This window comes from Vigna unguiculata, chromosome 7 (assembly GCF_037176805.1).
Source record: "Vigna unguiculata cultivar grain cowpea cultivar isolate G323 ecotype 2 chromosome 7, ASM3717680v1, whole genome shotgun sequence".
In the NCBI taxonomy this organism is placed as follows: domain Eukaryota; kingdom Viridiplantae; phylum Streptophyta; class Magnoliopsida; order Fabales; family Fabaceae; genus Vigna; species Vigna unguiculata.
Window position 1 is genome coordinate 26,799,389 of NC_140798.1, and position 11,209 is coordinate 26,810,597.

The 11,209-nt window shown below is 31.0% G+C and overlaps 1 protein-coding gene across 1 annotated transcript; it reads left to right on the plus strand.

Moving 5' to 3' along the window:
• Positions 1-4,657: 4,657 nt before the first annotated feature.
• Positions 4,658-5,843, plus strand: LOC114189590 (uncharacterized). Its single transcript, XM_028078195.2, has 4 exons — positions 4,658-4,828; positions 4,944-5,101; positions 5,224-5,301; positions 5,437-5,843. The coding sequence occupies exons 1-4, from the start codon at positions 4,753-4,755 to the stop codon at positions 5,569-5,571; spliced, it is 447 nt and encodes a 148-aa protein (XP_027933996.1). The 5' UTR covers positions 4,658-4,752; the 3' UTR covers positions 5,572-5,843.
• The last annotated feature ends 5,366 nt before the right edge of the window (positions 5,844-11,209 follow it).

Consider the following 11,209-nt stretch of genomic DNA (forward strand, 5'->3'; position numbering starts at 1 on the left):
AACAAAACGTGCAAAATCAATTTGTTATCTCTTTTCGTAGTTTAGATAGTCACCTTTTTGTATCATTCATAAATATAAAACAGAGATCACAATCCAGATAGTGTCATTTGAATGCTTTCTTCTTAATAAACACCGTTTAGTGTGAAATAAGTAATTTAGTCACTAATTAATTTAAAGAAACTCATTGTAAACCTGGCCATTAGCGTCTGTACATACTATAAAGTTTTTTAAATCGAGTAGAGTCAGTTTTTTTGGATAAAATAGTTCAATTGTAATGAATTTGTAATAACTAAATAATATTACTTGAAATTTAATAAATATGTAAAAGTCATTAAATAACAAACACTGTATTCATAATTTTATAAAAGTATAAACAAATATTAAAAAAGAAGAAGCAATTAATATGTTTGAGAAAATGTAAACAAGATAATGGGGAAGGTGTGAATAAGAATAGTATGTAGAATATTCCAGAAAATGACTCCTATTCCAAGTGATATAATTAACAACTTTAGAAGCTACATCCTTATAATATAAATACGTGTGTATACTAAGGTATTCAAAGCTGAATTGATTATTAATTTGGTGAAAGTAGTTATATTTCGTAGTTCAATGTTTAAATGAACACAATGTTTCAGATAAAAATAATAAAAAAGTTCAAGTCCTACATGACTTTTTCTTCCTCCGTTTCTATATCTCATCTGGTCTCAAAAAAAAAGCGTAAAACCATAATTTGTCTATTTTTTTAATCATATTACATTTTACGCAATGAAAATTAATAACTATTAGAGCACAATTTGCTACCAAATTTTTAAAAAGTAAACATCACCTTTAAAGCAAATTGTATTTTTAAGGTTCATGTGAGAATATACACAAAAAGGGTTTAAAAGAGAAAATATAAATTTGTTAGTGAATCATAATTCAAATTGCGTGTCCGAACGATGAGGGTTTTAAAATAAATTATAACAGAAATAAGATAGAGAGAGTTCTAATAAAAAAAAATACTTACGAATACAGACATTTACGGAATTTAAAATAGTAGCACCTAATTATAAAATAAAATATTAAAATTAAAAAACAGGTAATGCTTTATTTGAAAATATAAAAGAAAAATGATATTCACTAAATAGACTAAATATTTGCACAGATTGATATTATTTTCATCAAAACTTTGAAAGAACGTAAAATATTCGATTAAAAAAATAAATAAATAAAAGACACTGCATGTTAAATTCAAAGTAAACACCGCAATAAAATCAAGTATTCTAAAATTGTGTTATAAATAATATTATCATACATTTTATTTGGATGTTTGAAAAAAGTTAGTGTCTCGTGTCATCCTTAATACCTATTACAAGAGAATCGTTAATTATTAACGAATAAAATTAACAGTAATAACAAAACTTTTTGGTGATTCAAACTTATAAAAAATTAGACTTAAATACTTTTTTTCCTAATTTTCGTAAGTTTTGTCTTATTTGATCCTCATTTTTTCAAAATATTCTAAAAAGTCCTCATTTTTTTAATTTGTAGTTAATTTGGTCATTTTTGTATACGCCGTTTAAATCTTTAAGGGAAGGTGAAAAGTAACTGCCACGTGTTACTCTGTGGTTTTTTTAATTTTTTTCAAATTTTTTAATTTTAAAAATAATATCCATATGTCAAGTCAGCATTGTGACACGTGACAGTATCTCGTGGCTTATATTTAATTTGGTCCTAATTTCCATTAATTTTTTTAAATTTAATCCTAATTTTTGTTATTTTTGTTCAATTCAGTCCCAATTTTGTCTCTATCCAAAATTACCAAATTTATTTTTTATATAAATGTTATATTGAAAAATTTATTTTTATTAAAATTCACATTTATTTTAAATATTTCTTTCAATTTTTTTATACCAAACCTAACTATATTTTTGGAGGGAAATTATTATATATGTTTGATTTTTGGTACATGTAAAAATTAGGATTAAAGTTAGTTTAAGATTAGAGGAAAAATTCTTTATTGTTTTTAAAATTAGAAGGAAAATTCTTCATTATTTTTTAAATGATTCAATACAACATTTATATAGAAATTAAATTTGGTCAATTTGGAGAGGAGCAAAATTAGGAATGATTTGAACAAAATTAACGAAAATTGAGACTAAATTGAACAAAATTAACGAAAATTGGGACTAAATTGAATATAAGTCATGAGATACTACCATGTGTCACAATGTTGACTTGACACGTGGACAACATTTTTAATATTAAAAAAATTTACGAAAAATAAAATAAAATAAAAATAAAAAAATAAAAAACCATGAATTGACACGTGGTAGTTACAGTTCACCTTCCGTTAACAATTTGAACGACGTCTGCAAGAAAGACTAAATTGACTACAAATTACAAAAATGAGAACCATTTAGAACATTTCGAAAAAAATGAGGACCAAACAAAACTAAGGTCACGAAAATTAGGACCAAAAAAATATTTAAGCCAAAAAATTTTCAATAATTAAAAATCTGTTAGAAAAATTCTGGTCGAAAATTTTTATCAACAAATAAGAAAATTCATAAATAATTATTGACAACTAAAAATTTATTAGTAAATATCAATATTGACTATCTAAATCCATAAGTAAATATTCGTCAACAATTATCATTATTGGTCTTCTTCTTCTCCCTTCTTTTCTTTTTTTTTCCTTTTTCGTATCCCTCCTTTTTTTTCCTCTCCTTCGCCGCTACCACCATGTTCTCCTCTTCCTCATGTTCTTCTTCTTCTTTCTCCTATTCCTCCTTCTCTTTTCTCTCTCTTCCTCCACCCCCAACTCCTGCCTCTGCAATCGGTACTAGCACAAACTTTGAATTCTCCCCCTCCCCTTTTTCTTCCTCCTCATTCTTCTCTTTTTCTTTTCATTTTCTTCACACTCATCCCACTTGATTAATGAAAAATCTCATCAGACATAATAAAAAAATTGTCGCTCCTTTTACCAACAAATTAATTTATTGATAAAAAAAAATTGATTTAAGTAACAACTATAAATTATAAATTATCGATGAATTTTAAGACATATAATTACCAACAAATTTTATATAAATATGTCAAAACCCAAATCAGGAAGTGTGTCACTCTTTTTATCGACAAAATTTATAAATAGACAAATCTGTCAATAATATCAATTATAAATTACCAATAGTATTTGTAGTCAAAAGTTACCAATGAAATTTACTCGCGGATACATTATTGAGAAAAGTATCTATCAATAATACAAATTTTAATTTATCAACAAATTTTAATGATAGATTTATGGAATGAATACTTTTGTCCACAATTGAAATTTTAAAATATGTCACTAAAATTAGCATGTAAACTTGATTTTACTATATTTTTTTTGCCAATAAAATTTAAGTAATAATTACAAGAAATCTTGAAATGACTATTTATTGTATTGTAAAATAATATTAAATATGTTTTTACTTCAAAAACTTTCACACAAAATAATAATTGGATCTTTTTTAAAAATTTATATTATTTGTTCTCTAATCTTAAAACTGAATGAATATATTTTTTTCATAAACGACGACATTAAAATTTTTTTAACATACCTGGAAATCGGTTTAACTTTGATGTGTAAGGACTAAAAATATATTTAACATTTTAAAATATTAAATACCTGTTCTAAAATTGCAATTTAGTAAAACGTATAAATTACTAATATCATATCATATCATACAAAATGATTTTTTATATAATTTGAAATTAATTTTTTAAATTATATGTGAATAAAAATAATCCGATTTTACGTAACAGAGCCATTTTGCATATTTTAGAAATTAAATATTTCTTTATTCTTTGAAGACTAAATTAATGAAACCGTCTGACGACGCATTTAAGGATGAAATTGATTGAATTGTGTCTCATGTTTTAGAGTTTGAATTGTAATAATGTTACTTTGAATACGAAATAAATTAGGTTGAAAGTAAAATATCTAAATTGTGTTCCAAAGGTGTTACTCATTACAACCGACAATATATACATAATTAAAAAAATATCATTTATAATAATAATTTAAAACTATGATGCATTAATTGATCGAGAAAATCAATAAATAAATTTTACAAAAAAACAATTTTAATTTTGTTATTACTCTTGTCTACCTTTTTAGCGTAAATAATACTATCAATTTATCCTTCAATTATTTTTACGAGTATTGTTGAAAAAAAAATGAAGAATAAAATAAAATTATTGTTAAAATAAAAAAATGACCATTATTATAGAAAGGATGATTTTTTCTTCTAAATGGGTATACATAATGACACTAATCAAAGGTTGACCTAGAGAAGATAAATAAATACTAGTTATGTAGACATGGATTAATTAGAAGGCGCTGCAATTCCCCAACCGTACTTGCAAGTGTGCACATATATGATTCCTTCTGTAGTTGGGAGTTGGAACAAGAACGAAAGAAAGAAAACACACCATTTGAAACATTCATACATTCAATAGTCGATTTCTATCATCCTTCTCGAATAATTCTAGCCTTTTGAATTTGATATTTTGGTTGATCCAACGTGTTTTGACTATTTCAATCCACAAGAAAAAAAGGGCCCACAACACATCTATAAAACCAAAATCAAAATCATCCAACCTTATTGTAACACAAACATTGCATGCTCTTCCACCACCCTCCATTGCCAATAACCTATAAGCAAACTACTGTTACAACTTTCTGCTTAATTTTCACTTCGGTTCAGCCTACCCTGTTGCAGAAAAACAATGGCAAATGCATGGACAGAAGATCAAATTGCTATATTCCATGAAGCCTTTGATGTTGTTGACAAGGATTCTGATGGTGTGGTTTTTGCATCATTAACCTCTATATATATATACGTACATATTTCTGTGTCAGTTGTAACGTACATGGTTTACGAAAGCATTTTGAATTAACTTTGATTTCCAATGTCTAGGTTTCATTACTGTGGAAGAACTGATATCCATTGTTCAGTCATTAGAAGGAAACACAACAAAAGAAGAAATTCAAGAAATGATTAGTAAAGTCGATATGGATGGAAAAGGAAGTGTAAATTTTGAAGAGTTCTTGAACGTTATAGGAATGAGAATGAAGGTAAATTCTGGCATTGTTAACTTGTTTGTTCCTGAAAAAGGGAGTGAGAAAAATGTTTGTTTATTGATAATTGACTGCTATAAGTAAAGATCATGAAACCATTTTAATTGTCCTTTTGTAAGGAAAATCTGACCGAGGAGCTAAAAGACGCGTTCAAAGTGTTTGACAGAGATAATGATGGGTACATATCAGCTACTGAGGTAACATACCCATGCAACTTATAAATCTGCATTTCTTGCGTATTAGAATCACCTACAGTTTTTATTTTTCTCTTACTTGCAAACCCATTAGACTGTGAGTGAAAATGAGACATTTTTTCTTTTCTTTTTTTACAGTTGCGACATGTGATGATGAAATTGGGAGAGAGGCTAACAGAAGAAGAAGTTGAACAAATGATTAGAGAAGCAGATTTGGATGGAGATGGTCGAGTTAGCTATGAAGAATTTGTGAGATTTATGTCACTAAATTGATCCATTTCATTCGAAGATTTGGAAGTTTCTCAGGACAAAGTGACACCGTTGACTTTTCTTTAGACCATTCTATGTTCTTTTGTATTTATTATGACACTATTAATACCGTCAATATGTTGATCCTCTCCCTCTTTCAACCTTGACTCCGTCATCTATATAGCACGTGTCTTATGTCTCTATTTTTCAAACGTTTAGCAAAATGTGATGCACGTGTCACCTTTTCAACTCATAAATATAAAGTAATTAAGGTAACTTCCTAAGATAGGTGAATATATCATAAATTTTGGATACGAGAATTAGCGCTTGACTAGTATAAAATGACATTTTCAATTCTCTTATACGTGTTTACCATTTTCACCAAAAGATAATACGAATCAAACATGTAAAATTTATGTTAACGAAGTGTCATTGTCGGAATTACTTAGAACCCAGTTCTAACTTTCATTATGTTTTTTAATTAATCACTTTACAATTTTAATGTGAGAAGAGAAGTTTCACATAAAGGGAAACTTTGAAGCAAAATTACAGATCTCGATCACTTTAAAGATTAATTTACAAATTTGGATCAATTGACTGAAATATTACACTAGATAGATGAAGTTGTTATGGTGGGTAACGACACATAAAGTGAAATCGTTAGGAGTGGCACCGTCTGCTTTTAAAATTTTTAAAAAGCAAAAAATATTATAAATGGTCACAATTTCAGTAGTAGAAGTCGTTAGAATTAAAACCGATTTCAAGTAAAACCATTTTGGATCCTGACGGTTTTGGTTTTTAAATATTTTTCAGTTATATTTAAGTTTTTTTATTACATAGACGGTTTTGGTTTGTAGTTGGCTAGTGTTGACAAAACTATATATTATATTGTTAGAGTTTCTTTTAGGAAAAAACTAAAAAATGTAATACTTTCTTTTTATTTTGATAAAATATTTATGCAAATTTCTAATAAAAAAAATATAATAATTTCTTTTAGACCATTTCTACATAATAGCAAAATAAGTCGTTACCGATATAAAATAACGAGATTTGTTATATTAATTTTGTTTAATATTTAGTTTATTATTTTATTTTTAATATATTCTTAAGTTGATTAAATTATAATTATTCCTTGTAAGGCCCCTTTAAAAATCTTTTAATTCTTTTCTGCCCTAAAAATAGTGGGCTGCCCTTGTAAGTGGGCCTAAGGCCGGCCCAACAGATAAGGTCCCCAACTCTGCCATAAACCTAACATTTCTCTCATTCTTAGAAACTGTCCCCAATCCTAAAGAGCCGCAGCCGCACTTCTGCTAGGGTTTACCTCTTCACCGTTCCAAGTTCGATCAAGCTGTTCTCACTCCATGTAAGTTATCTTTCAGCTCACACTTCTTTTCCATGAGTGTTTGTTCGTTATACAGTAAGGTTTCACCGTGAGCTTAGTTCCTAACTCTGTTCCACTGCCTTGTTCAGCTCGCAAGTCCCCTCCTTGAGTTGTCGTGCTCCGTTGGTTAGAGTCGAGGCACCTTCTAGCTACTTCCAGGTAAGGGAAGCTAGACCCTCTTCATGTGGTGTATTTTGTCTTGTATCGTTGTGGTTTGTGGATTCCTTGAGATTGTGTACTGCTATGCGTGTTTGGACTGGCTGGAAATCTCTGTTGGGTGTGTGTATGCGTTGTGCAGGTGCAAACAGTGGCGGACACTGATAGTCTCGCCCAGGCGAGATGTGCAGGGGCTCGCCTAGGGCTTCCTGCGCGAGTGGTCACCCAGGCGACCAGAGTGTGATTTTTGAGCGAGCAGACAACTCGCCCAGGCGAGAGGGGTCTCGCCTAAGTGAGATCATGCGTTGTTCCTATTCCTGTTTTGGTGCCTTCGCATAGGCGGAGGGGAAACTCACCTGAGCGAGACCCTCCAGCCTGAGCGAGGTGCTGGGCGAGACAGTGCAATGTGGGATTGTTTTCTTGGCTTTGTATGGATAATGATTGCTTGGTTTTGAGTATTGTGCTAAAGGTTTGATATGAATGAGTATGATTGAGTGATACAAGTCATGAATTATGAAAAATGGGTTGACATGAGTTTTGCATGAGATTGTAATGAAATGGTTGGTATGAAAGAGGCATGATAACGATATGATTTGGAAATCCTTGGTACATGGATGGTTTATGATGAGATGAAATGAGTTGGGCCTGGAACATGAAAGGCGTTGACTTTAAAGGTTGGTACAATTAACGTATACGTGCATGGTGAATATTATTTTGGCTGTGTGATTATGTTTTGTATGTGTCAATGCATAATTCCTTGGGGTCTCTAGGTGAGACTTTCAAGGTCGCGCTTCAGTGGTCGGGACATAATTCCATGGCCTCTGTTAGTGGGTGTCCACGGTGGTGCCCCATCTGTATAACTAGGTAAGAATTCAAGGTAAAGTTGCATCCTGACACTCTAAGGGGTCAGTTAGTCTCACCTAGAGCGGACTGACTCCTATGGTGAGAGTAGCAGGAGGCCCGAAATTCATTAAGGGCTAACCTTGTGGTGAGGGAAAATTGATCCATCGTAACACTTGTAACACATAGCTCGGGGGTGAGCAGCTCGGGGGTGAGCAGAGGTATCCACCACAAGTGCGGGCATCTGCTGAATCTGACCAAGTTATACGTATCCGGATGAGTCGAGTCGAGTCGTAGTGTATTGATTGAAGAGTCATAATATGTTTGGTTGTTGTATGAATATTGGATGGTGAAAGTATATTTGATTGTATGATGAAAACATTGTTGGCTCTAGCTTACCCTGCTTGTTGTATGGTTGTCTTGTATGTGGTTCTTCTTTCTTGCGATGATCATCAATTTGATTAATGGGAGCAGATGGGCGAGGTTCTCGTGGTCAGCAAGGAAATGGTGATTCCGCTGCTTAGCCTTTTGGGCTGGATTTATCTTATTCATGTTTTCTTTAGGGCTATGGCCCATGTATCGCTTTATGCATTTCTACTATACACTCTTTGTTAGATTTGTATTCAATTTCCCTTTGGCATCGTGGTGTGCCCGGTTTTGTAGGGGTTGTGTTTAGAACCCCAGGACTACGCTACATTGTTATCTCTGTGTGACGTTTCCTTTAATTTTACGCATTAAATTAATTGGGGCGTTACATTCCTAAAGTATTCTATAAATAATAAAATGTGCAATATTTTTTATAAAATTAGAAATAGCAAGATGATACATTTAATTAGATAATGAAAAATTACAATCAGGATGTGAAATTCATCCTATACGAAAATCTAAAATTAGAGTTAGCAAAAACTAACGACGATATGGACAATTTCTCCTGTGATGTCCTTCATTTGAAAGATCCCCTTTTCCTCAACCGCAACAAGGTGAAGATGACAGTGAAGACGAGGATGAACAACACCAACACCAACCACCCAGACGACCGATCAAACCAAGAAGATGGCCTTTATGTGGCACTGAAAGTCATAGATGATGTATTTAAATATTATATTTCATCTTTAATATAAAACTATTTTATATTATTAATTTCCAAATTGTGTTTTTTTAATTAATTTTCTAACTTTTTTTAGTAAAAAATGTGCCTGCAAATTAAAAAAGCTTAAACATTAAAAAAATTAAAAATAATATCAATATTACATTTTTTAGTTTGAAACTCAAATAATATAATACTCCAAAAACATATTATTTTAGTAAAACGTGCCAATTACATTATTTTTTGAATGCTAATAAACTCATAAAATATAAAATTGTATGTAGTATTATTTAATGAATTTACCCTGTAATAAAAAAGTGAAAATATTAAAAAATAAATAAAAAACCAAAACCGTTAGGACCCAAAACGATTTCACGTGAAGCCGGTTTCTTTCCTAACGACTTCCATTCTTGATGTCGTTGCCCATTCCCAACGTTTTTTTCCTTTTAAAATTTTTAAAAGAAAACGGTGCCACTCCTAATGACTTCACATTATGTGTCGTTACCCATCATGACGACTTCACCCTTCCCGTGTAATATTTTAGTCAACTAACCCAGATTTGTAAATTAAACTTTAAAGTAACCAAATTTGTAATTTTGCCGAAACTTTAATCTTTACTTTTCATATTATAAAGTGAGTAGAGTATTTTCTTAGGAAAATATCTTCAAAACTCTTTTTTTTTTCTTTAGAGTTCGAGAGAAAATTAAGAGAGAAAAACAATTTCTTCTTTAAGGTTATTCTTATTATTGTCTTTCCTACTTTTAAGAGAGGGATCATCAGGAGAAATGGTACTATAATTTTATTTCTTTGTAGTAAAATTACATTATTGTCTCTTGTTTGTTATATTTTCGTATATTATTTTAGTTGGAAGTTCTTTTGTTATTGTTCTGGTACCCAACAACAATATCAGAGCTTAGTGAAATTAATTTTGGATTATCACTAAAAAAAATAGAATTGTTGAAGAGAAAAATTTGCCAATAATCATAAAAGCCCATGGTAAATCAAAATTATTAATGATAACAAATTCATAGTAAAATGCTCCTCAATAAATTTATGATAGAAAAAATTTGATAATTACCAACGGATCTCGATTTGGTTCTTCATTATCATCATCTTCTTCTTTTCCCTTCTCTTCTTTTCTTCTTCCATTTCTCTCATTCTTCACACTCAGATCCAATTATAATAAATATTTTGTCAAATTTGAAAGAAAATTTAGCATCCATTTTACAGATTGATTTATCCACAAATTTAAAAAATTTAAGGATTAATATATGATCCCTAAACGTTTTTGTCCTCAATTCAGTCCTCATCTCTTCCCTGAAATGCTCCTCATCTCTTCCCCGAAATGCTCCCCCACCATCGCTCCCTTCAACTCCCTGACCATCTGATGAGCGACGTTTCATGGAGAATCATCAGAATCATGATTCAATTTGTGAAAACCCTTCGTGAAGCTCCAAATCATCGATCTATCGGAGAAGATCAATGAATCTCGCAGCGGAAGACTTAGAAACTCTCTCGTTCCAACGGAGGAACCTCTCAAATACTCTCGGTGTTTTGAAAATTCTAGGAGGAGAAATCCTCAACTAGAAGTTGAGTATTTTAATAAAATGGAAAAACCCATAATCATTGATCAAAAGCTAAATATTACAGTGGTAGCTTGCCTCTTTATAAAGAAGATAAGAGGCTAGACTTGGAACACTAACGACTAATCCTAACGATAGGATAGTCGTGTACAAAGAAAGGGAAAGAAACATGACTAAACCTAGAAATGAATCTCATGTAAGAGATGGAAAACCTAACACGTTTAGAGGAGGAAGTTGCTTTCTTTAGAGAACTCGTTTCAGCAAACTAAAACCATCAATAGACTTTTGTTTCCACGCCAAGACATGGGATACTGCTAGTATATCCTCACGTGCTGAATGTGTTAGGCTTCTTATCCCAAAAGGGAAACATGCTTAAAAATTCTGAAAGGAGATAACGTTGAACTTTGTTTGGAAGCATAATGATCTTTGCTGAATTGGGTCACAAATCCAATATCAATGTTGGTCCAAATCCACAATGACTCTTGGCCCACTCAAGGATATTAGGCTTCTAGAAAACTATCTTTATGGCCCAAAAGAAAATACAAGAAAAGAAATGAAAAACAATTAAAGATGGGCCAAAATGCATAAAAACTAATTGGGCCAGACCATTGATCC

Bases quoted from the DNA above. Each gene is read 5' to 3' on its own strand.
- LOC114189590 (XM_028078195.2), top strand. From the start codon at position 4,753: ATGGCAAATGCATGGACAGAAGATCAAATTGCTATATTCCATGAAGCC. The intron at 5,102-5,223 runs GTAAATTCTGGC...TCCTTTTGTAAG, and splicing joins TTATAGGAATGAGAATGAAG to GAAAATCTGACCGAGGAGCT. The intron at 5,302-5,436 runs GTAACATACCCA...CTTTTTTTACAG, and splicing joins GGTACATATCAGCTACTGAG to TTGCGACATGTGATGATGAA.